The sequence below is a fragment of the Coturnix japonica genome, chromosome 1 (assembly GCF_001577835.2).
Source record: "Coturnix japonica isolate 7356 chromosome 1, Coturnix japonica 2.1, whole genome shotgun sequence".
NCBI classification, from domain to species: domain Eukaryota; kingdom Metazoa; phylum Chordata; class Aves; order Galliformes; family Phasianidae; genus Coturnix; species Coturnix japonica.
The window spans coordinates 130782487-130809251 of NC_029516.1; the positions used below are offsets into that span (position 1 = coordinate 130782487).

The following is a 26765-nucleotide window of genomic DNA, read 5'->3' on the forward strand; positions in this document are numbered from 1 at the left end:
CATCAGGCTTCATGTTGTCTTCCTTGTCTTTTTAACGTAGTGTCCTCAAAACTGATCTTCCCTTGGGCTGTATTGTTGCAGTATTTAGCTCTGACAGAGAAGCTGAATTACAGAATTCCTACTCTTCCTCCTCTCTTCTCACCATATACACTCCCATTGCTTTCTCATCCATTCAGCACAGAGCCTTTGGGTTCCAGCACAGCATTACTCCTCCTCTTTCAGTCACGGCTTGGAGGGTTATTGATATAGCTTGAGGGGTTGGTAGTCAGGAAAAAATATAGAATTCTGTTTTCCTGTTGTGATTGCACTTACCAAAAAAACATCTGGATGTGATTGGAAGTTCAGCATTTGCAAATTTTTTTTTGGTTTATCAAATCCTGATGTTTCATCCCTATAAACATTCACTGCTTGGCACAGTTGTTGGTTTTCAGAATCACCTATGAAGGGTGTTGCCTTGGCCCCTACAGAGAGACCGCACTGTAGATCTTGCTTAGGAATGTCACGATCACTTCCATGAAGACCTGCAACTAAAACTTGCTGGAATTTCCTTACAACCATTGAGAAGGCGGGAGAGTGGATTGCTCAGCTACTAATACCTTGCCCTGATTTTGAGAAACTGATTGTTCATATCTACGGGCAGTACCTTGCGCTTGTCTTCACTGAATTGCATCACATATCTTGTGCTATTTTTTCTTACCCTTGTCAGGTTCTAATTTTGTCTTCCAACACACTTGCAGGCCCTCCTCAGCTTTGTAGCATCCTCAAATCTATTAAGCATCGTCTTTTCTGTGCAGTACACCAATAAATGGCTAGTTGCTGGACAATGCTGTAATAAAATAAGCATTCATTATGTTTACTCTTATTACATAAGAAACTACATTTATTTTATTGAGTCCAGTGCATATTGGATGCAGCTCTGTGACAACAGAAATGATGGTAGAGCAGAGAACTGTGTTAGCTAGCACAAATAGCACAGAAATACCATCTTAACTTGAAAATGTTAATTAGCACATAATTGGAACTGCCTCATCTGATTCTCTAGGTACTGTTTTCTCTTTTTTTCCTGAGAAGCTCCTATCTTCAAACACTCGCTGCCTTTAGATATGGCTGTACTATTGATCAATCCTCCACTGAAAAAATTATAGGTCAGGTAAAACTTGTGATGGTTCAGCTCTTCCCTGGGCTGAGACGCGATTCACCTCAGTGGCCATATCTCATGCCAGGCAGCTGTTAGCAAAATCTAATTGTTTAATAAAAAAAACCTAATGAATAATACACGCTGCCATATAATTTTATTGGGCTTACTTTTGCTTCCTAAAATGTGCGTTGCTGTGACATCAAATGTGCTCCTTCATCAAAGCTACCAAATGCTTAAAAATCAAACACTGGTGTTCCTGTAAGATAAAAAAGAGTTTTAATTGGCCATTCTCACCCAGTTTCATCTGGGAAAGCATTATATAATATGCAGGGGGTAGATAACCTCAGAGAGCACATAAATATCCAGTGAGGAATTGCACAAAGCAGTTGTCCAGAGAGATGTTTTCATGCGTGTAGCATGCACCAGATGGGAGCTATGCAGTAAATCAATTCCAGATTGAACTGGGAAATCACACTGAGCATGGGCTAAGAGCCATTTCTTTCCATGCCACCTTGATAGGCATCTGCTGAAACACCATCTCAGTGGCTCGTGGCCTTCAGTGTGTAAGCCAGCTGAGAAGGTGGCTGGTGGACCCCCAACTGATCCACGTATTTGACAGATGTGATCCATTGTCTTGTCAGCTATGGTCTAATGTAGCAGGGAAATCGAGTCCCTGAAGTCATTTAGAAGTCGTTGGGAACAAAACCCTTCTGGTGTTCCAAGACCCAGAAGAACAACTAGCTGCTAGTTTAATGTAGGTGGAGGAGGAGCCAACAGTAGCACTAAATCAACCATGAGCAGATGACCTCCCTGTCAAGAGTGTGATAGATCCAAAACAGTGCTATTCATACACATCTCCACTGTACCAAGGTATGGCTGCAGCTCACAGCAGGGCTGCTTGCTGGTTTGGGGTCTGTAGGGACACGTCTCAGGGGGACATAGGTGCAACTTACTGCTCCATGGCAGCTTAACAAGGAGGGGTGTGTGCATGTATGCCAGCTGTGGTTGTGTGTCTCAGTGCTGTGCCCGCTTTAGAAATAATGCACTTCTCTTGGGTATAACCTTACCACAGTTTACACAGAGGGAGATGGGAACAGGAAGTTACTGCTCACTGCAGCCCTAAACATTTCTCTTATTTCTCTTAGTGGTACAGATCAACCCCCACAGTTTGAGAGAGTGGCCTATTCGTGCCTGTTTGAGCAGGAAATATTGTGTCTCACCTTCTAAATCAGCCTCTGTACAGATGACACTGATGACAGTCAACACCTCCCCCCACCTATTTAGAAAGACAAGACAAAGCAGCATGTTTTGGTTAAACCAGACTATTTACAACCCTCTTTGCGCTTTCTTATTTATTTCCATTTTTCAGCTAGTGCCTGGGGAACGGACTGTCTCTGAGCCTGATATAGAGTTATATAGTGCCATTTGATTAGAAGATGAAACATCTATTTAAAAACACATAAAGGAAATTAAAGAGCAGGAGCAATCTGAGCTGCAGTATATTCCGCAGCCCTGAAAACCTTCAGCTGGAGTCACAGCCGCTATAAATTGACATGAACTCCAGTATCTTAAAGCTGCACTGGTTTGTGTGACCCGAGGAGGCGACCTCTGAGACTACTGTATAAATATCAGAGCTTTCAACCTGACAAGGTCAAAATAAAGAATATTTTTGGTCCAGTCCTGGCTACATGCATCCATGTTGATCCTTGATTTAAGCAGCACTTTACAAAGCAGCTGAGGGGAGTGTGTGGCCTACACGTTTCCGTCTCTGAGAAGACTAAATCCAGGCACTGCAGAAACCAGATCTTAGCAGAGCCATTTTCTTTTATCAGTTTTAAGGTGGATTGGCTCAAGTGTGCAGGCTCCTGGAGGGTGAAGCCACATCCAGCTGTGCCATAGAATGGAGCTAAGATACCAAGGCGAGACAGCTGTTTCTCTCTGCAAGTATTCATGAAGTAATATGTAGTTTGCTCTGAAAGTAATGCCTCCTCTTTCTTTCCATGTGGATTACAGCAGAGTGCCCCTCTGCTGCCATCTGTCACACAACAACAACATGGAGTGGGATAATGGTAGGAAGTCATATGGCAACCTCTATCACCATCATCCACCTCTGACGTCATGGGCCAACATAATAAAAAAGGAGGCACTGCTTTTGGAGCAGCTCTTGTAATGGTAACCATAAAGGAAAGTAAAATAGTTTGCTTTGATTGTGCTATTTATAAAAGTGAGGATTCGATTGGCTATGAAATGATGGTTGATTTGGGGCATTTTGAATGACTAATGTTTGATTCTGACCGAGTCCTTTTCTGAGAGGAGAAGAAAGCAAGCTGTGCTCTGAGAAAAGAGCTCTGGATTTATATAGAGAGGTGCTGCTGAGCAGCACTGCCGGCGTCCTTTATTTAAGTAGGAATAATTGTATTGCACAGGAAGCTTGGACTTGAAAGCAGTTCCTGTGATAATTACTCCTACGGAGGAATTCACCAAAACTTGAAGGCTGGTCTGATGTCACAGAAGATCATCTGCATTAGGGCTAAAATTACAGCAAAGGGAGAGGAAACAGGTGAATAAGAAAGAATGTAGGCTCCGAGAAAAACAGGTCCTTTTAAGAAAATGGTTCATCTCAGCAAGAAGGGGCAAAGTGTCTCGTAGAGTGATCACCTGATGCAGACGGATGTGAGAGGCAAGTAAGAGAACAACAGTACTGTGCTTGGATTTCTGTTCAAGTGTCCCTGCTGGGTTCTTGTTGTACAGTGTCCCCTCATTGCACTACCACTTTGCTTTCCATTGGGCTTCCACAATACCTGATAGCTGTCATCAAAACCTGCCCCGTGGGGAGCTTTCACTGTGAAACACCAGCAAATTTATCTCACCCAGTAGTTGCAACACTTCTCAAAGTGGGTTTATTTACAGCCTGCCTGGAAGGAAGCCTTCGCCATTTTCTCTTTGGTCTCAAAACATTGCATGGAGCAGGCAGGCTTTGCAAAAAGCCCTCTCCAGGAATGTCCTGGCCACTCTTCCATCAACACAAAGCAAATCCCTAATTAAGCAGTGCTTTAAATACTCAGACCCTTGTGGCTTCCTGCTTCAGTTACGAGAATGAAGACTGTCTGGTCAGTCTAACTGGAAATAGCTCCCACGCAGGCTTTTTTTTACAGCGAGGGGGTTGGAACCAGATGATCTTTAAGTTCCCTTCCAATCCAAGATATTTTGTGATTCTTGGGATTCGTAAGCTTGCAGGAAGTGTCTCCATGTGGCACAAGACGCTTTAAGAACCCCACAACCTCAGACAGAAGTGAAGGAGCAGAAGTTGGCAGGCAGCACGGGGTTCCCGTGGTGCACATATGCTCAGAAGAGAAGCTGAGGTGAAAGTCAGAGCAAGGAGGCTGCTGGGAGTGGGTAGGGAGATGCACAGCGCCTAGAATGGCTTGGCAGGGGTCACCCAGGAACTTCTGCTGGCTCCAGCCTCCCCTTCTCACTCCATTTACTCACACAGAAAGTCTGAGTCTGAAGGCAGAAGGCCTAACTTTTGTGCAATACAAATATGCTTCTGTTATTACTCTAATTCATCTCCCACCTGACTTTAGTGGGCCAGTACAGAGAAAAAGATGGCCAGAAGAAAACTATTGCCACTGTTTAGGCAATCCATATAAATACTGTACTACATCTGGAAAACAGAGCAGTTGCAAGTGAGAAGGCGCAGTTAGCTGACAATTCAGTAGATAATTCAGTTGCATTTGCCTCATAGGCTTTTTGTACATTGCAAATTATTTCTGGATTGTACTTCATACAGAGGAAGATTTGAATTACCTTGCTGCAGCAGCTGTTCTACCAGGGCTGAGAGGAACTGATCTAGAAGACAAATGGGCGCATCTGAAATGTGCATTTTAAGAGGACTGAAGCAAACTGGAAATTAAGTAGCCTGACCTTTGAAAGCTGCAAAGGGTTTGCAAGCCGCCTAACCCCCAAGTAGACTGGGGAGAAAAACACCAACCAGAAGTTCCCATACGTAGATCTGGGTCAGATAGAGTATAGTACAGGGGGTCTACCCAAACCATTTAGAATAAAACAACTCATTTGCAGACAAGAATGGTCCTTTGCATTGGTTTTAAACTGAGAAGGGGAGGTTTAGGTTAGATACTAGGAGGAAGTTTTTCACTCAGAGGGTGGTGACGCACTGGAACAGGTTGCCCAAGCAATCTGTGGATGCCCCATCCCTGGGGGCATTCAGAGCCAGGCTGGATGTGGCTCTGGGCAGCCTGGTCTGGTGGTTGGTGACCCTGCACATAGCAGGGGGTTGAAACTAGATGAGCATGTGGTCCTTTTCAACCCAGGCCATTCTATCATTCTATGATTAAAACTTCATTCACACTAAGTTGTAAGGATAAAATTGTACTTGTGTTGGTACAATCCCAATGATGGAATAAAGCCTGTGTGAAGATTATGCCTGATGCTACCTGTCAGAGGGGTACGGTAACTCTAAATTCCTTCCTATAACCTGGATAGAGATACCAACATCTCAAAGACACCAGATGTGAAATCTGTGCTGGTGATTTATATGACTTCCTCAAGAATGCTATCAGCTGCTCTTTGGCCTTAGCTCGGTGAGCGTGTGGGCATTTAGGTGACATGAGAAGCATTTCTAGGCACTGCTGTAGGTGAATACAAGCTTCCATATGCAAAGATACTCAGTGATGCCGAGTACCTAAGGCCTCCACAGGGGCTGCCAGACTTGAGATACCCAAGTGTATCGGTGTTCCTTCAGAGCAGCGGCTCCAGGCCAAGTGTCTGAGATGACACAGCAGCTACAGGTAAAAGCGGAATCCCTCCTAGCAGCTTTCCAAGTGTGGAAAGCTTGCTGGCTTACAGTAGCACTGTCAGTCACCAACTTCAGCATCTCTGAATGTGCTCCCCTGGCATTCAGTGTGGTGGCTTTCAGCTGAAAACGAGGAACTAAATGTATCTCCCCTGTCTAACACCCTGTGAAATGAGAGGCGCTCCCAGCAAACTTCACCGCCACCGCCAGCACCTCCACCCTGAGCACAGCCACGACACCAACAACGCGGCCGAGGGGGATGATCACCAAAACTCGTTTTCCTTCGGAGCAATATCCAAATGCAGCTCTTTGAAGATGAGAGGAGCGAGGTGTCTTTTCCTGCAGTGATTTTCCCACATCATAAAGCCACGTGTATTTTCCTGACTGGGAAAGAAACTTTGATGGAAATGATGCAACTGCGGCACCGCACTGCTCGTACCAGCAGTTCACACCATTATCCTATTTGTAAGGTTCTTTTTTTCCCCTCCCGTAGCAGAAGGCATTTCCATAAAACAACATGTAATTTCTTTCCTGCAGTTTCTGAGGGTTCTCTAACCACTGAACCGGACGAATGAGAACTTAGCAGACATTTGTATAATTTATTCTTTCACAAATAAATCTAAGGATATAATCTATACCTATCACAATTTGCCCTTGGAAAAGCCCTTCTGAACTGTCAATTATATGACATTAAAAAGGGAGGTTACTTGAAAAGTAGGGCTTGGTAAGGGCTTGGCTAGAGAAATGATTGCAGGCATAGGGAGGCATGGTATGCATGTGATCAGGTGCCAAGGAAGGTTTTTAGCAGTTCCAGTCAAGGTGTATTTTTGGGTCCCGTCAACTCATACAGTGAATGCCTCCAGCAGAAGATCCAGCAGAGTCCACACTGCCTGACAGCCGTGCCCACAAGTCCCTTCTCCTTCACCAGCCACAACTCAGAAGGGCTGGGTTGTTGCTAGACTCTGCTGGAGAGAAATAGCTCTTTCTGAAACCAACCCAGCTGCTGTTTTGGTTACTTGCTCAGCAGACACTCCCAAAGTGCAGCACGGACACGGCTGAACCAGTTTTGGCTTCCTTCACTCTATACAAACATGCAAAGCTATCCCAGCAGGTACTGACCCCTCAGATGTCACACATCCTTTTGTTTCATGCTATTAATTTCAGCGGGCCTGCAAAAAAAACAACAGCCCTCAGATTGCTTCAGACCTCTGAACTGCAAAACAAACAGAACCACAATGGAAGTATGAACCGTGCCTTACGGCCATGGCTGTGCTGCGTGAGGCCTGAGGAGATGGATGCAGCAAACATGGAGCTGGCCAGGCCAGGCTGATGTGAAGCAACGTGATGTCTGCAGGGCAAGGAACTGTTCCCTGGGGGGACACAGCATTTGGCACCGAAGTGGTGGCACCAGCTTGTGTGTGAGAGCATACACATGGCTTTAGAGCCACAGCCCACAGCCAGCTGCCCTGTGGAGAACACAAAAGGTCTCCAAAATCTCCTCTCTGGAAATATCTTCATCTGGAAACCCTGAAATTTATCTCCGCACATGGAGATGTACAAACATCCCTGGCTTGACGGGCTCCCAAAAGCTCCTGTCTCCCAGAAAAGCTTTTTCATTGCTATGCAGAAAACAAAACCATTTTTAGATGAGACAGTGAACACATCCTGACCCTGACAACTGCCAGAAGGTCACTGCAGGCTGAGATTTAACTCAAAGGAGCATAAAAAGAGAAATTTTCACCTACTCGATCTTTAGGTGAATTTGAATTGCTTGCCGATCCTACTTCACAATGCCCTTGTAGCCCTCTAATTCTCCAGCCCTCTCTCTGCAAGGCAGCCCTGTGTCTCTCTTCCAACCCACATGCGCGTTCTCAGCAGGCTTCTGGCTCTCTACGCTCATGATGCATCCAAACTGACTGGTTGACCTGGTGGTTTTCCACATCACTTGTGACCTTGGACTCCTTTCAGACCAGTCCCACGCTGATGCAATGTGTACAGCCTTATGACACAAATTCTTCTTGATTCCATGTGTTCCTAAGGGAGCAGAAATTGTTATTTTTTTCAAGCATTTAAAGCATGGACAGAGGAGATGGTGTGAGAAAACCATGGAGCTGCAAACCAGTGGCTTTAATCCCTCCTCTGCCACTGAGCTTGCTGTGTGATCTCTGCAGGGGCAATGCTGCTCTCCCAGAGGAACTATGAGACGATGGGGACTAGCTGATGGCATAAAGCTCTGTGAGATATGTGCAAGGCAGGAGGATGGAGCATGACAAACCCCGCAGTGGTTACCCATCTGCAAGCTGTCCCAGTGTGCTCCCGCAGGTGGAAGGGGCACAAAATGACTTTTGAGGGGCTAAATCCATGCAGTCCAGTGTCACAGAATCATAGAATGGCTTGGGTTGAAAAGGACCACAATGATCATCCAGTTTCAACCCCCCTGCTATGTGCAGGGTCGCCAACCACCAGACCAGGCTGCCCAGAGCCACATCCCGCCTGGCCTTGAATGTCTCCTGGGATGGGGCATCCACAACCTCGTTGGGCAGCCTGTCACCACCCTCTGAGTGACAAACTTCCTCCTTGGCACAGGGACATGACACCACTGCCCAAAGCTTTGATCCGCACAGGGCGCAGGCAGCAGGCAGGGATGCTCCTATGTGTGTCCAGGAGCAGGGGACCACACGTGACAATCTGTTCCTTGAATGTGCAATCAAGAAAAATGGTAAGATTTTAAAAGACAACTCGTGCTTTCTTTAGTCCATATTTGTTGTCCCTGCCCCATCTTCTCAGTCACTTCTCAATAAAGGAAGGGTCCGACTCGGCCATCACTTTAAAATGCTTCTTTTTATTTCAGTGGTTGTACATTGGGTGAATGAACTGAACGTCACAACAGAAATAGAATGGTTATTTAACAGACCACTAGTAGTTATACGCCAGAATCGAGCAAATGGAGGGGCTTCTCAAACTGTTCCCGAGGTGTTTGTGTGAGCGCTGTCAGTTACAGTGGATGAGAGAGGCAAACAAAAAGGTATTTTGGTGAGGAGCTGCATCATCGCTCGAAGGAAATTACGCTGAGACACCTTGAGTAGCTCGAAACTACGCCTCAGCCGCAGTATTTACTGCCTCTGTGCTGGCCCATCTCATGGTTCCTTTTGGGGGGGGGGGGTTATTTGTGTGTTTTTCTGTTGGTTTGTTTTCTTTTTTTTTTTTTTTTGTGGTTTTTTTGTAGTTTTTTTTTTTTAATTAAACAAAGCGTTTAAAATTTAATCATCTCTGTTAGAGTTTTTTTTTTGTTGTTTTTGTTTTTTTTTTAAATATAAACAAAGTTTTGGCAAATAATATTTATACAGAAAAATAGCTTTTAGATCTTCCCAAATTTCCAAATAGTCTATAAAATTACTTTATAAATAAATAAAATGCAGAATCTGTCGTACACGCATTTGCACATCTCTGTAATTGCCTCCTTACCGTTAGCATAGGTTTTTGCACTCGTGCAGTTTTTAGGAATATTACAAAGTCGTCGAGTCGTGAAAGTGGATCTCTTTATTAAAAATACATTTTCTCTTTTTTTTTTTTGTCTGTCAGTTTATCTGGATGAAAGACCTGATGTATCTGAAGCTTCGTCATCCGTGGGCAAAAAAAAAAACCAACACATAGTCGTGTTGGGTTACTTGTAGAAAACAATAGGATAACGGTTATTTCGAAACATAAAAAGTTCACATAAAACGATGCCTCGTAGAATTATCTACATAAAATATTTAAACAACGTGGATAATTTACCATTTAGTATTATACAGTAAGCTACCCAAATGCCTAAATTAACTATTATAAAAAAATAAAAACAACTTTGACGGATATAGGCAAGTTGCAGTGTCAACTACCTAATTATAATGACTGAGAAAGTCTACAAATATTAGTGTTTTAATAGTATATCATGGTGATACCTTAACTGCTAAATAACAAGTTAAGATACGCTCTTTTCCCACAAATTAAAACTAACGCGACGTTACAAGCACTATGTTAATTTTACAGTCCAATGGCGATCCTTGCTTTTTTCCTTTTTCCTGTCAGATGATCAAATCTCCAGCTTTATATATATAAATAGATAGCAATTAGACATTGGACGAACAAGATTTAGCCCGGAAATCATTTCCTAGACAAACAGTTCCACACGTAGTGCCTTCAGTCGTTCCCAACGGGCAGTGCTGCCAGAGTTTAAAGTAGTTTACAATCAATCTGAAGAGGTTAAGTTAAAATACTGCAATCACTAATAATGTCCACATAGAAAACTTATGCCGCAAACGATTATACATAATATCCACTTATAACAACTGTCTTGTTTTTTTTTTTTTTTTAAACAATAATTTAAAAACTACGTCATTTCCGTGGTACGTGTGCAACATAGAAAATGTGAAAATATGAAATATTTGGTACGATAGTGCTTGAAACAAATCTCAAATCAAACAAATGAAATTTTAATTATACATATATAATTACCTTGTAAATCAACAAAGTATTTAAAAAAGTAAACAACATTAAAATCTGCTTCATCCATATATATGTATGTATGTATATATAATATGTATATAATCGTATTAAAGATATCTTCATACTTTCATGACATAAAATATGTTTTTAAAGAAAAAACAATTAGAAGAACTATTTTTTTCCTCCATTCTAATCTGGTTACAATCTCATAACCCAATTAAAAAAAAAGCAAATACAGTAATGATTAATTAAACTGAATCTCATTCTACATTCTTAGTGTTCAGTTAATAACCTAGATTAAAGTCACTTATGAAGTCTCAGTGACTAAACTGGATTTCCATTAAATTAAACTATTGTACACTTCTCTTCATCTACAGCTCTCTTTTTCTCCTTTCCTTTTGTCAGTTTGGTCTTTTCGTTTGATTTTACGTCGGTCGAGGTTACTCGCTAAGAGCTCGGATCTCCTGGGTAACCCGACTGCGAGTCTGAGAGATATTCGCTCCTGCTAGGATTGACTGTTGGCATCAGGCTCGCTTTCACCAAGTCTGATGTGACAAAATTTAGGCACTTCTGCAAAGTCTCTTTTAAAAACATTATAAATATACTCGTAAAATAATATTCTCTAGATTTTGTTCTTCTGGGGTCTGAAAGGGGGGTATGAAGTTCATACTGTGCAAAATTTCTCACTTCTTTTTTTTAATTTTTTTTCTTCTTTTTTTTTTATTTTATTTTTTTTCCTCCTATTCTGCTGTGACTCAAATGCAACTTCTCCATACAAGTCAAATACCAACTATGTGCATCTAAAGGAATTTGTGCTTTGCTTTGGGTTTCTGGCTAAAAAATTCAGACTGCTGGGGTGACGTGCAGGACGCCGGGCCTTGTTGCACTTCTTCCCTCTCGGGGTCAGATTGCTCGGGGAGCAAAACCAGGAGTTTGTTTTTTTTTTTAACCAAGGAGAAAACCCCCAATTATAGTTTGGGTTAAAACTAAATGTGCAACCGGGATATGTTTTTAGCCAATACAAATTAATTATTGCTGAGCTTGAAAGATTCATGAACCGCGAATCTCCCAAGGCTAACTCAATTGGACCATTCCCATTAGGTATAGTTATGGAGAAAAGACAACGTTTGCAAGAATTAAACTATGTTTAGAAAATCTTCAAAACTAAATGTTACCCTTTATGTCTTGAAACATCACAGCTGGTATCAGGTAGTTAACTATTTTAGGTCGGAGTATAGTAAGCATACCATATTTAATATTCATATATGACATAGCAGCACTAGCTTTTTAGAGTTTGTGATTTGTCCGTAAGAACAAATTCTTTACTTAGCATGCAGTTTGTGGCAATTCTAGAGAGGAGGAGACAGGATAGTATGTACAGTAGCCGTGCTTGGCCATCCGCAGGGAGGCTTCGTGGCACTCCGTCCCATTCCTGCTGATTACTTCAGGATTATCTGTGGAGAGAAAGGAAAGCGTGATCGCGCCGCTGGGTGAGGCCGCCGAGTCCCCGAAATGGGCGGCACTGCTCTGACTACAGCCAGCCTCTACAGGACAGCTGCTCATGCCCTAAATGCTGGGTGGGAGCCTGTGAGTCTCAAAGACCTGCTCAGCGCATCCTCTGCTGCGTGAGGACACGTGGAGAGGACAGTAACAAAACATGAGAGGGGAACCAGGCAACCAGGCTGGCAGGTGGCCGGCCCAGCAAGGTGCCCCAGTGCCCACCTCCTTCTGACAGCCAAATGGGAACAGCACGGGGCAGAGGTGGAGGCCGGGCCGCTCACCACTACCAAGCCAAAAAAAAAAGGCGTACTGGGCTGGATGTTTGTGACAAGCTAAAGTGTTGGGTTTTTCTAATGCATTTCTAGCAACTGCTAATTTCTGACGCATTATCAGCAGGTCAGTGAATTGAGAGCTCCTTCACGCTTCCTCACGCCAGCAAGTCCAGGGGGATGGTCCTAAAGGCACTCAGCCAGTTGTTAACCTGCCTGCTTGCCTCCAATGGCCTCAGCCTAAGGATGAAGCAACCATTCTGCAGGTGCAAGCTCCTGTGCCTCCAATACCATGATGGTATTGGGCAGGATGTGCCCAGTGAGCTTCCAAAATGTGAAAGCAATTGCCTCGACCAGCACGCTGTACTGGGAGATGATCAGGATTTCCGTCCTCTCCCACATAAAGGGCTGTTGGTGAATGGGATATCAGAAGCACGGGGTCTGATGTTTTACCATGCTGTTGCTAATCTGTACTCCAGACCGAAGCACAAGTCAAGGAACTGGAGTACATCACTTGCTCTTCCTGTTTGATTTGGCACTCCGTGCATTTTTAAGCTGTGTTTGCAGGTAGTCTGCAAGACAGGCATGACAGCACTTTGACCTACTTGTGTAGTACGCAGACAGACCGCTGCTTAATGCAATATTTATTTTAAAAGGGAAAGAAAAAAGGTGTTTTGAAAATGACTTCAGCAACATACTACCTCTGACATACAGAAAAGAAACACGCTCAGCACTGTGTGGAAAGCCCTTGCCTGAGGCACCCTGAGACCACTCTGAACATGCCTCGCAACCCCACACTGCCCTGCTCCCAACGCACCAAGGAGGGCCTTAGGATCAGCACACCATGCCACGAAGACTGCCAGTCAATACAAACCCTGTCTAACTTGCTGGCATGCCTGAAAGTAATCTCTTATCATCACCGATAACTTGGTGACTCCCACTCCAAAGGGCTGGACGTCTAAATACATCATAGTTACAACAAGGACATATATTTGTAATGACTTCCACTCATTGTGAGTTTGTGGGCTTATCGTCTATCTGCTGTTTCCTATCGAAATAACAGAGAAATACCTTTGCTGAAATAACAAAGCCTCGCCTGTGATAATCCTGGTCCATCTACAGCACTGTGACTTGGCAGTTAGTACAAAGAATGAAGCCGTGCTGAAAATAAGAAGTGGCCCAGATTATCAGCGCTGGTATTTTTAGCATGTTACAACCCAACATGTCCATGTAATTAATAAAGCAGCTTTAGCTATACTGGGTTAGCCATGGTCACGCAAATGTATTTAAGGGATCCTAAAGTGTAGTTTAATGGAACGTCACCTGAAATCTACACAGTTTCAAAATTAGGATTTCAGATACTGCAGCTGCCTGACTCCGCTGGCAGCTTTTGAGGGGACAAAACTTGTATTTTGCTCTCACTTATTTTCTCCCCGCACCACTGTTTCAGAAACACACAGAGAACAGACAGGGAGATCACTGCCACTTTGAGATGTCCCGAGGGGCCAAACTGTACAGATGCTCCCAGCTCCTCCAAAACACAGGACAGCTGTGGGCAATGTGAAAAAGCTGAGTCCTCCTCCCTTCACCACTCAGGTGAGCAGCAGGGTCCAGGTGAGGACCTCCACTCCCCCATCCCCATCCTGCCATCTGCCCCCCACTCTCAGCACTCAGGAAGCAGCAAAGACAATGCGGACACTTCTCCTTTGTGTGCACGTCCTGTTTACATGGTGCTGGGTGCAGGGGAGCAGACAGCAGCTGCAGTTCTCCCCCCCATGTTTGACTCCACTGCATCTTCCTCGTCCCAGCTCATCCCCAGCACATCTTCCTTGCAAACTCAACGCTCGTGCAGTGTGTAACTAGGGCATGTTGCACCCTGGCTATTCCTAGCACACGTAGGAGTCCTCTGAGGAAAAATCCTCAAGTCTCTCCTTCAGAAGCAGCTTCTCCAGTGCAGAGGTGCGGAACCGAGGAGCTACATTTCTTTTTTAACCTCAGCCACAAAGTGTAAAATGCATCCCATAGTCTTTAATTATATCTTCACACCCCATTTCTCCCAAGATATCAAAACTCCACCACAGCTCAGTACACGTGTAGCAGCTTCTGCAACTGTTTTTTTTTTTTCTCTGTGTCTGACAGAGGAACACAAAATGGTAAACTGCTTTACATGGAAAATATGCAGTGAACCTCTCCCACTTAACCTACAAACAAAGCAGTAAGCTCTGATGGAACATGGAAGCTATCTAAGTCTGCATCGCTGCTAATTGCTCCACTGCCTGCACACTGAACAAGGAGAAGTTGTACAGACAGCAGTGACCAAAGAACCCTGCAAACGCTTAATACAGTCTCCACTCCCCCATTACTTGTACGGAGGTCTAACAACCAGAAATCCTGTTGGAAGGATGATGTCTCCTTATGTACATGCACATGACTCATCCCATGTGCTGTGATACTATTACATTCATTAAGCTTCCTAACAACTGGGTGTAATGTATCGACACCACAGTACATGTGAGCATAACAAGTAGAAAAATACAACTACATGAGTGTGCATCTGTGTGTGTGTGTATGCACACGCTCCCATATGCAATGGTCAAGCATGGGAAAGCACTTTCTCATGCTCTATAAGGATAATACCACATCCGTATCTGCAGGACTGGGTACAGACATGCAGGAAAAGAGACTTTCTGCAGATCTAGTAACACTATTCCTAGCACAATGGCCTGGCACGTGCAGACTGAGACAGTAATGCACAGAAGATTTAATAACAGCAAGCAGCATTGTTCTGAGCCACAGATGTCACTGCCTTCTTACTCAGTCCCTGTATCAAGTGCTGGAGACGGCCACTCTCTAGACTAAAATCACTGACATAGTGCCAGTGTTAGGTGGGGTTGTGGAGTCCCCTTCTCTGGAGATATTCAAGTTCAGCCTGGATGCCTACCTGTGTGACCTGGTGTAGGGAGCCTGCTTTGGCAGGGGGGTTGGACTTGGTGATCTCTAGAGGTCCCTTCCAACCCCTACAATTCTGTGATTCTGTGATATCAGAGATCTGTCAAAGTGGACATGCTGGAAAACACGACTTTGCATCTGGCTCGGAGACATTTCTCTTTAAGAAGTTCTCAAATTAATTCTCCAAAGTACACTTGATGAGTGTTAATATTTCTCAGGTGGGATTAAGATCATACTTGACCTCCACACTGCAAAGCATCTATCCCTCCAAAAATGACCTCGTATGCAGTGAACATCTCCGCCTTTCAGTTTCAAAGCAGTGTACTAATAGTTCTCTGCAGACATCTCAGATGGTTTCAGACATGCAAGCCGCAGCCGGTCACCCTGTTTTACATCTTCCTACCCTACCTCAGGCAACTTATCTTACCATGAGACAAATTACAAGCTCATGATCCTTTTTTTTCCCTCCACACAACATCAGAGTCTGCGGCAAGCAGTTCACACTGAGGTACTTCACTTGTAGCCATCTGCGTCAGGGCAGATGACTCCTACCACAGTGACATTTTCCATTTCCATGTTTTTCACACCAGGAGCAGGATGGTCAGATGTAAGGAGGGTATACATTAAAACCGACAGATATTTTCAGGCTGTCTCATAACTTCTCCCACTCTCTAAAAATAAAACCAGCACCAAGTATTTCTTCCCTTTGACACGAAATCCAGGACTATTTATATTTCCCAGTGCCTTTGGGAAGTGCCTTCATCTCTTTATTTTTCATTTTCTCTTAGAATGCTCTTTTGTGGCGTGTCTTGTTCTTTGTCTTCGCAGTGAATCAGTCTCTTTTCTCAATCAAAAATGGGAAAGCATGAGTTTCAGGCGATGTCTGAGAATATTCAGGCATTTACTGAGTGTGCTCACCATCACATCAGTTCTACTTGGTCACACATCATTTGTACGTAGCCTTGCAGGTTGATTTCTTTTACCTCTGTTTTCTCTGTGGTCAATCAGTGCTCCACTTCAGGACTCCCTCCAATGCTGCTGCAAGGAGTGGGACCTGACTCTGCCCTCAACCACCTGCATGAAAAGCAGCCTGCCTGCTCCAAACATTGCTGGAGGGCTGCTTGGGTACACTCTGCATCTCCCACACTTTAGTTATTGCCCTGTCCCCCACCAGCACTGCTGATTGCTTCATCACTGCTCATAAACACACCCAGCCCCACTTTGGGTCACTGACTGCTTCCCTTTGCAGCTCCTGCTCTTGTGTTGGCCAGAAGCCCTGTTTTCCTTTCCAGCATGTTACTATTTAACATCAGCTCACTTTGTTTTTCTAACGGTGCACCTCTCTTTAATTCAGGAGCAAAGAGGATTTTATCTTATTGCTTCTCCATTTATCCAATGCATTCCCAATGCATTTGTCTACTTTGCCCATCGGTAAGGCGACCTCTGCTTTGCATATAAATGCGAGGTCTGCAGGCCACAGATGATCTCCTGGGTTGTCTTCCCACATGGTCACTAACACAGGGTTCATCACATGTTTCCTTCTGGCCACTTGTCAAAGACTGCTGAGGTGAAACACCTGCCCCACTACTTTGATTATTTGCATTTTTGGGGTCTGCTAACAAGTGTATTATACCCAGTGGGAGGTTTAGCAGCTATCGGAACTGAAACTGCACATCATCACAGCCAGAATGAAATACGTAGCCATGTACCCATGGAAGCTTATTCGGTCCAGTTTGTTTGGGCAAGATAGAGCAATGCTATTTCATTGTGAATCCAAAAGGTCAGATACAGGGACAAACATAAGTTTTGATCTTAAGGGGTAAGGAAAACATATTATGAGTTTCTCAAATACACTTTCAAGGCCAGGATGGATGGGGCCCTGGGCAGCCTGGTCTAATATCAAATGTGGAAGTTGGTAGCCCTGCTTGTGGTGGGGGGCTGGAGGTCCCTGATCCTTGAGGTCCCTTCCAACCTGGGCCGTTCTGTGATTCTGAGACTTGCTTTAGTATGTTTAGTATCCTCTTTATAAGGATAAACAAGATCAAGTTCTCATTAAATCAAGATTACAGCTCTTCACTCTTTTATCCTTGATTTATGCAGTATGGGCTTCTTCAAACCTGTATTTCCACAGTTGCCTTCATCCAGTATATTTTTACTTTATTTTACATTTTTACAAAACCTGCTTTGTTTTCCTCCTACACTTCAGTTGAGCCCACGCTCAAGGTGAGCCCTCATTCACAATGAGCCTTCCACGACAAGGCAAACACAAGTCGATGCTCCACTGCTGCATTCAAAACTTCTCTTGTACACAGATATGTACCGCATTTAGATTTTCCTCACCAAGGTTACTCATCAGATATCACACTTATAATAGGACAGATCTCAGTTACTGAACTCTGTTGGTTTTATAAAACTCACTTCATTTATAACTTTTTCAAGGAGAACTTACTGATCCTCACTACGACCTACCTACCACTTCCCTCTTTTTATTCTTACCTGGATACTTTAGTATCTCCCTGCCCATGGCAGGGGTGTGGAACTAGATGAACCTTATAGGTCCCTTCTGACTTAAACCATTCCATGGCTCTGTGTAAACATATCTACATAAGCTTGTGTGGCACTGCATAGTAAGCAAAGCCCTGCCTCAACCTGAAAGACAGGGCAGGTACAACAAATAAATAAGACAATCAATATTTCCAGTGCTGTTCTGTGGGCAGATTCCTTTACACTAAGGGCCAAAGAATGGCATTTCTGGTGGGCAAAATGCTCACTCAATAAATCATATACAAAGATTAAAAAGATGGTATTAGTTCGTTTCAAGGGCAAATAGCTGAAGCAGCTGTAGATGTACAGACACAGTGCTTTCACAGAGCAGAATCCCAAGCAAATACATCTGGAGCTCTGCACAGTGCTGTCTTGTTAAAATTTTATGATGGAAAAAAACAGGCTGATATGAGCTGTGTGCACATGCTAAGAACAAGGAGACTAACTCACTTTTTTCCCCCCCCAAATGCCTACAAAATCACTTGACCTCAGGAAAAGTCTCCTACATTTAAATAATGAATAGATGCCTCAAGAGACTTTTACTCAACTTGTCAAAGTATCATTTGTTGAATTATTGAACGAAAGAGCATAAAGGAAAGCTATCATATCTAACAACTCCATTACATTAACTGTGATGCTATGAAAGTTAAGACAGTCTATAACAGGGGAGGGAAATATGTCTAGGTATTTGTTACATAAAAGAAATGCGTTTGCCTCCGCTATGTGCTCACGTTATGTGATACTGCCATCTAGCAGGCAACCGGGGGAAGTCAGGTTTAGTTTGCAGTCCCTACAGGACTGGGGGGTGAAGTAGGAATTACTGAAAAGAAAACCCCAATATCTGAGCTGAAGATATCCCCACCTCCCCCCCAAAAAAGATTAAAATTAAAGCTTAGTTCAAGTTTGCATCAGATTTAAAATAGCCTTCCTTCAAATCCCCCAAGGTTGACTTTGGTTTTCTCTTCTTTGCAGACTTACAATTCAAGAAAACAAAGTTTTGCCACACGATTAGTAGTGCCAATTGCTTCAAGGCAATTCAAAGGATCTTTTCTTGACACTGCTTGACATTTGCTGTGGTCTTTGAGTCTGAAAGTGTAATTCTCGAAGTTATGGCTACTTACATGTGACTCAGTGTCTTCAGACTTTATTACTGGTTTGAGTTGAGGCTTCTGATTCTGAGGTATCTAGCAAGAAATAGGCAGCAAACAGTTTCAGTTTGCCTTTCACATCACAATGGACTATTGCTATTCCAAATACCTTCCCTGGAGGATACCCTTCACAATCAAGGATAGTTTATAACAAAACAAACCTCCCAGCAAACTGAGAATTCCACCTTTTGCTGCTACACAGAAAGAAGTGGAATTCTTTAATCCTTCCCCCAAAATATATTAGTTATGAGGAGTTGTTCTTATGCCTCTCCAGACTCTGACAACTCAACTGGGCTAATTGCTGGCCTTCACCAGCGTCTTGGGGCATTGTCCATTTAAAATGGGAATACTTGGAGCAGCACTTCAAGGCGTGAAACCACCATCAGACTTTATGACTTTTATGGGGCACACAGTGCTCTATGTGCTAGAGGGAGCAAGTGCAGAGGAAGAAATTCACTTGCCTGGGGTTCAGTAGGTGCCACAGGATGTTTCAGCCTAATGGCAGTCTGCCTTTTGGGCAGCCCCACACCTTTCCTGGCTATGAGAGGTGCCTTCATACTGCACTTCCCTGCTCCCCTCACACCAGAGGGAGCTGCCACACGTGGCTTCTCAAATCCCTACCAAGAATTTGGCAGGTTTGTTTTTTATGCAATGTTAATAACTTGGTGAATTCCAAAGCAAGAAGTTTAATTGTTCCCTTGTTTGTAGTACTGCAATGGAACACATCATTTTTTATTTTCACTTCTTTGTGTTTTTAAAGATTTTCACAAAACTGAAGGCTAACAAATGATTTCATAATTAATATCTGCATAATTACCACCTCATTTAGTGAGAACACTGATACATAATTTAAAACAGCTGTGCTAGATAATCACAAGCCTTAGCATGAGAGAGACTGTTGATCTTATAATTCTTTTCAGACACAGCCTGTAAGTAGTTCATTTTTATACTAGATCTGCCATTTAATTTCTCTTCCTTGTCTAAAGGTCACATAACCAGCAGAATAAAGCTGTGTTAGCATCTTTAAGCAGTATTTTTTGTAATACTCCTTTGACATGGTCAGTCTCTGGCCCACCTGCATTGCTATAAAAAATAAAGGCATGTACTGCTCTGCACTGAAATGATATGAACAAGACTGCCTTCTTTAAAGCAATCTGGAATTTGTTGATCACTCTGTGGTAATTAACAATCAAGGAGGCACACACTGAGCTTGAAGATGCATTAAAACACATCAATTAAACTCCCATGGCAGTCAACAGTGTGGTACAATCTCATCAGGAGGTCAGTGGAGCCTGAAGATCCCTTAGTGGGATTGGCTACTACAGGCTCGCCAGGCTTCACTACTGCTTGGGCTCAGGTCTCCTGCCTGCCATCCAACTGCATATTCAGAAGTGTGCATGTTTGCCCTGCAGGTCCTGTGCTGTATCTGCCAAGACTGTCTTGGATAACGTAGACATTCAAGGTTATCTGCGGACAATCTGAAATGTCAGCCGACACACGTTTAGGCAACAGAATCAACTAGGCTGGCATCATTCAAAATTGTAATTCAGCATCAGAATTCAGAGCAACACGGAATCTTTCAAGTGATGGCAGGGCAAACTGACCTCTTTGATATCTTACAAACAGCTCTGAGCAAAGCTGAGTAGGGAACAACTGATCTGCTTGCTCAGGTACTGCCTAGTGCACTGAACAGTCCACTATTTGAATATGAATAAAAATAACAAGTTTTAATAACGGTACCTGATGTTTATATTTACATGCAATGGTACTCTACTAATGCTTTCAATGAGATGTTGGCATATGCCAACCCACTCGCATGCACTAGAGGGAGCTGGTGCCAAGCCCTCCATTCATTCTCCCTGACACTTCTCCCAGTTACTCCGCGATTCCTGGCACTTGGTTGGTTCCACTTTGCAAGATGGTGTTCACGGTGTCCTAAGCCAGACAGTTAAACACTGCAATGACTTTTTTTTCATGCCTGGCATTGTGAGAATAAGATGTAGGAGCAGAAACAGGACAGACTGAAGGCTACAGGTTGATTAAAGAAATGATGTAGATACACTGGATAGAAGAAACTGGATCCCACAGAGAAGCAATCAGTCTGTGCTTTGGCATAGGTCAGAAAATGAAAATTTACCTAGATGGGAAAAAATATATCCTTTTCTGAAATACACGGGAGAGTGTAAGTCCATATAGAGAGACATAAACAAAGGACACAATGACCATGAGCTAAGTCTTAACAGGTGAACTCAAGTTAATGACCTGCTGCTTTTGTGTCTCTTGGGTTAGAGAAACACAGAGTTACCATGGCAGGGACCACAGAGTTACCACGGCATCTTTTCCAGCATAGCTTGGTCTCCAACTCTAGGAGGTTATAAGTAAGCAGCAAAGTTGGAGATCTACCTCTTGTAAGGATAACTACTTCTACTTTACCTACTTTTAAATGCAGTTCTTTTATTAAAGTAGCTCTTAAAGCTTCTTAAAGCCATCAGAAAGAGGAAGGACCCTCCAGGGCAAGTCATGTTGCCCCAGCACAGACTTACAGAAAAGCAAGTGAACTGGATGCTGAGCCGCAAAGTGTCTACAAGTGGAAACCTATCCCTGTGTTAAACATCCTTTAATTCTGATGTGGAATTATGCATACACACACACAGACATGTAACCAAATAAGTACAAACAGATACTTTTACAACTACTATAAATTCAAACTGCTCTAATCCTCCAATGCAAATAAAATCTGCACCAGGAATGGAAGGGCTCTGCCTGTTGTCCTCCTAGGTGAGAAAATGCATTAAGACACACCTCTGTCTCCCCAGTGGTTCTAGTTACTTGTGTGAAATATTCCCTGTTAAAAAAAACCTGAATGTTTCCCAGTCCTTTTCTTGGGTACATTCCCTGGGCACCTTTCACAGCACTGTGTGGGGAGGGTCCCAGCTGAGTCACTCTCCAAAACAGTCCCATTTTCTCATTTTCCATTCCCAAACCCCTCTGTCACCACTCTGGGATCCCACAACTGCCCTGGGTACCACTAGGCCACTCTCCGTCAGACATATTCTTCCATGCTCACTACCATCCCACAGGCCCTTCAGCCGACCCAACCAGCACCCACCCGCTTCACTACCACAAATGAAATGCCAAAAGGAAGGACAGTTTAATGCAGCACCTGCCCGGTACACCTCCCTCCCTGTACATACCGTGTGTTGCTTCATTAAAACAAGCCAGCCCTTAGGAAGGAGCGCACAAAACAACAACTCTCTTTTGATGAAAACACCTATAGAAGCACAAAGAACTGCAATGCTGGCAAATGGACCTTTCAAGAACTGAAAAGAAAATGGACTAGGCTGTGTTTCTTTATAAAACGGGGTGTATTTCAGAGGTAGTATATTTTCCCTAGATGATTATAAATAAACTCTCAGAGCAAATTCTGTTTTTCCACGGGATACTTAAAACCATTTTGTGGCTTTGAATATATCAGTCTGTTGGTGTAACATCATGAAGCAAAAGATTTTCACTGATTTCCTCATAACTCACTGGCAGGGGGAGAGGACTGCCTGGTCTGCAGCCTGGCCAGGAGCTACACTGGGAGATGTGACCAGGTCTCGGCCCTTTCCTTGCTTCTGGGAAGCAAACCTGTTTCGTGCTTGCTTTGCAGTTTGACCTCTCCAGACCTGAAGAAAAACGGAGCAGTCCAGTGCTGTCATGAAACTCATAAAGTAAGAGAAAAGCCAGGGTTGAGCCTCCATAGACTGAATGGAGGAATCAATGCTGCTCATGGGGAGCCGTGATAGATACAGCTCGCCTACACTCCAGTCCTAATGGAAGAGGGGGAGACCCTAGAGGAATTGAAACTTCCATTAACATAACAAACTGCAGCACAAAGGTAGAAAGGCTCATCTAGCCTACTCTGTTTATGCCAATAATCCTGGAGAAGTGCTGTAGCAACGTGCTTCCTTAGGGAAACATTACTTCCAGGTTGAAGACGCTCTTTCAAACATAAAGCAGACACAGTCATAAACACCCCCAGGGCTGTTTTGATCACCCGCATTTACAGAAAATATTCCATTTGGTTTCTCTCCATTTTATTTTCAGCTGCCTTCCTCCCTCTTGTTATTTCGGACAGCTTCCATGCTTACACATCAGTGACTTCCACACCCCTCATGGAGAAGGTGACATTAACCTGTGATGTCTTCCTTTTGAATTTAGGAGTTAATAAGAGACTATCATAAGCAGTCCAGTGCTACCGTGATTGTAATTCCAGCTGGGTTAATTACACAATAATTAGGTACAAACATCGCAACACAAAACACAGCTACATCATTATTTGCAACAAATGCTAACTCTAAATAAGTGCAACCTGTCCCACAAACACTTGCTATAAACGACTTAAAAATAAAAATTTGATGGGGGTAAACACAGAAAAAAAAAATAAATTAAAAAAAAAATTCTCCGGGAGAATTTTTTTTGTTAAAAAAATAAATAAAATCTCAGCACTCATTTAGAGTTCGGGATCTTGTGAAAGAAAGCTTTAAAAGGAGCAAACCTGATTGGCTGTGGCTGTTGCAGCGAAGGGAACACTTGTGGCAGGAGTTGTTGCTGCAGACACAGTGGCGGGCGTAGCACCGTGCATCATGGGTACTTTCGGAGGGGAACCATGGAAGCAATGAACAGGAGGGTGCAGCATTATGGTAAGAGAAGTGGTATTTTTGGCATGGTGAATATCAAGAGCGGCAAGCCATCGTCATGGGTTAAACCAGCAGATGGCATGCAATCACAGTGCAAAGCGAGAAAGCGTGGCGGAGAAATAAAAGAAAAAAAAAACAAAAGGGAAAATAGCTTATTACAAGTACAATTAAAGGAAGGTTGTCAACACGATCGGCGATTCCCAGAAAAAAAGAGCAAGGACCACTGAAAATGCGGGTGTTATCTCTAAGAACAGGTCTGTACCGAAACAACCCGTTACCTGAGAACTCGTACACAATCTGTTTTTTTTTTTCCCCCTCCCAGTATTGCTACAAAGCACTCCAAAATAAAAGTCTACTGAAAAGAACCTACAGCCTTTTCAACTGGGAAGGAAAACGGTAACTGTTTATCTTCATTTTTAAACAGAATTAAAAACAAGTTATTGTCATGCATCTTCATTTTGAAGGAAGCCAGATACTCGTCGTCTTCCTATATAATCCAATTTGCGTGTTGATTTTTTTTTCTACTAGCACTGCATGACTGCTAGACTTTATCAGAGTTAAACTGCCATCTGCTTCGAGGCAAAAATCAGAATAAGGATGATAACCATTTTCCTGATTTGAATACTTCTTTGTTTGGTCTAAAAAAACAAGATCGATTTTGTGAAAGCTGCTGCTTTTGCTCATCTGAAGTATGAATGTTACTCAGCACCCTCATGAGAGAATGCTGACCTTACCTTTTCTAAGCTTTTAGCTGCTTATCTGAGCAGCCGCAGAAAGAAATCATTGGGATGAAGCTACAGAATAGGAGAAACATTACTTTCCCATCTTAGACTCTGCTACATCGGACTTCAATTTGGCATGCACAAAATGTTTGCTCCAAGAGGTAAATATATTTAAAGGAGGAGTGAGATTTTTATCACGGGTTTCAACCAAACTGTTGTGGATCAAAGTAGGTATTTCTGGGAAACGCTGATAAAACTTTCTAACACACAGCAAAAAGGAGAAATAGGCACACCACTATGAAACTTTAAAACACTGATGAAACTTGCTGGCTTTTTCCAGTATTTTATGATTTTATAGTACTAGACAATATAAATACAAAGGGAAATAAAACTTTGGAAACTGAAAAGCAGGCTGGAATTCATGATATTATGCTTTTGCAGTATAGTTGTTATAGCAGGTGAACTCACATCTGAGCTGCAGCTTTCGTCTACAAATCTAAATACTGCACAAAGTCAACCAGAAGGACAAGTGAGCCTTTAGTTCTAGTCACTGCCTAAATCTCACCTACGAGTTTTGAAACAAGTGAATATACATCATATACAGTATAAAAGAGATCAATAAAGAAATTTGGAACCTACCAATACTGGTAGCGGGTGTCATGCACAAAACTGACCCTGCGTGTCATGCAATGATAGGTGAAAAAAGTGGATAAAGGGAAGAAACAGGTTAGCTGTTTAGAGTTAACATTCAAAGTGAGATTCAAGCATAACCACAGATAAGTTAGTTAAATGAGAGTTTAAGGTCATTCATAGTTTTGCTTTAATGCTAAAGATGTGATTAGGTTCATATTAAATTCCTGCACTACTATATGACTTTTGGAGTGTTTCTGTGTACATAAATCTGCAGCAACAGGTTTTTGTTTACAGAAACAGATTAAATATCACATTATTTTGTAATTTTAGAGCTCACTCTAAAATGGTTCGGACAGCTTAATGCTGAGTGGATCAGCGTTCACCAAAAAAGCTAAAATGGAAGTATCCAAAACTACTCTAAAATCTACTATTATATCTACTACCAATCTACTACTAAAGGGGCTTTGTCAAATTGATGCTTAATGTTAACCTACACACTTCTAATGCAAGGCATGAAGCAGGGAGGTGCTTCTGACCAACAAAAAGACTAGTGGGACAACACCTAAAGGGCTAAATATCTAAAGGTGCGCAAGCTCGGCAGTAAAAAGGCCGCTGGGTCTTGGTGCTGAATGGCTTTAGCCTTTCTGAGAAGACCAGAAAAAAGAAAAAAACGCACAAAAAAACCAACAAACTGATGTGCTTTTGACACAGAGCATAAAGCAAGCTGTTGAAGGGGAGGAGGCAGGGAGACTGTACCACACACACACACATATTTGATACTAAGTCAAATATGCTTCCTATTTTCCTGCTTACAGCTGTCCCAGCAGCAGTGTAACTATGAATGACCTTACAGAAGAACAACCCCTGGAAAATACACACAGTTCCTAGGCTAGTGGCCATAAAAATGCTAACGAACAGCAATGAGAGGAGAGAAAAGATCTGTTGTTCTTGAGATCATTCACCAACCAAGAAAGAGAGGTGACGAAGCAATCAAACTGATGGAAAACATGTGAAGTGCCAAAATCTGGAAATGAGCCATGCTAAGTGAAGCCTCACACTTGTCATTAGGGGAGCAAGTGGTTAAGAAAGCAGAGAGGTTATATAAAACAATTAAGTTTTATATATATTCCAGCAGCAAAACTTGTCTTAAAATTTAACTTTTATAACACACGCACACACACACACACACACACACACACACACGGGGAACACATTGGAAAATTATACCAGTTCAGAAAATATCACATCATCATTTTCAATCCCATAGATAATGTCATGCATTGCTCCTCAGGGCTGGGTGACGTGATAGGCCTCACACCTACCGGATCCAACCTTCTCTGGGACTTCTCAGGAAACGTGGGACTATTGGGGGAACCATCTTTAACCAAACTTGTGTTACATCCACTCATATAGAGCAGGTTCTCCCTTTCTAGCCTTCTTCTGTATCCCATTCATCTCTCTAACATCCTTTTTAGGTGCCGATGGCATTCACAAGAGCAGGAAAGTCAGCACCTTGAGAAAGGCCTTCCACCATGGGCATTCACCTGTATTATCCCCCTCTCTCTACTTTTTTTTGTGCCCTTGCTTTGGACTTGCCAACAATCTGGCTTCTAGGACTTAGTTCCAAGAGCCACCCTCTCTACCATCTGAAATTTATAAGATAAAACTGCAATGATAGCCAACAGTTGCAAAGAGGGATGGACAATATATGGTACAACGAATCAACTACTTCAAGAAGCGTGACTAATCCAAGAGTCTGGAAAATTTCAAGTGCTATTTCACTGAAAAAGGTTTAAGCTACTCTTATTATCCAGAGTTAAATTAAAGTCTATGGCAGTTGCTTACAGCAGTGATAAACCCCGAAAGGGAGTGCTTAAGAGAA

At 43.0% G+C, this 26765-nt stretch overlaps 1 protein-coding gene across 15 annotated transcripts in view; it reads right to left on the reverse strand.

Annotated features, from left to right (window-relative positions):
- Positions 1–8773: 8773 nt before the first annotated feature.
- Positions 8774–26765, reverse strand: part of MBNL2 (muscleblind like splicing regulator 2) — a 100768-nt gene continuing 82776 nt past the window's right edge. For 8 of the 15 annotated variants that reach the window (XM_032442034.1, XM_015851569.2, XM_032442036.1 and 5 more), the window contains 2 exons: positions 24890–24925; positions 8774–11890 (listed from right to left, as the gene is read on the reverse strand). In XM_032442034.1, coding sequence (XP_032297925.1) covers positions 11763–11890; positions 24890–24925 — 164 coding nt within the window. In that variant the 3' untranslated portion in view covers positions 8774–11762. Of the gene's footprint in view, positions 11891–18819; positions 18883–23356; positions 23482–24889; positions 24926–26765 lie in introns of those variants that run through there. The other 7 variants (XM_015851563.2, XM_015851556.2, XM_015851561.2 and 4 more) reach the window with 4 other exon arrangements.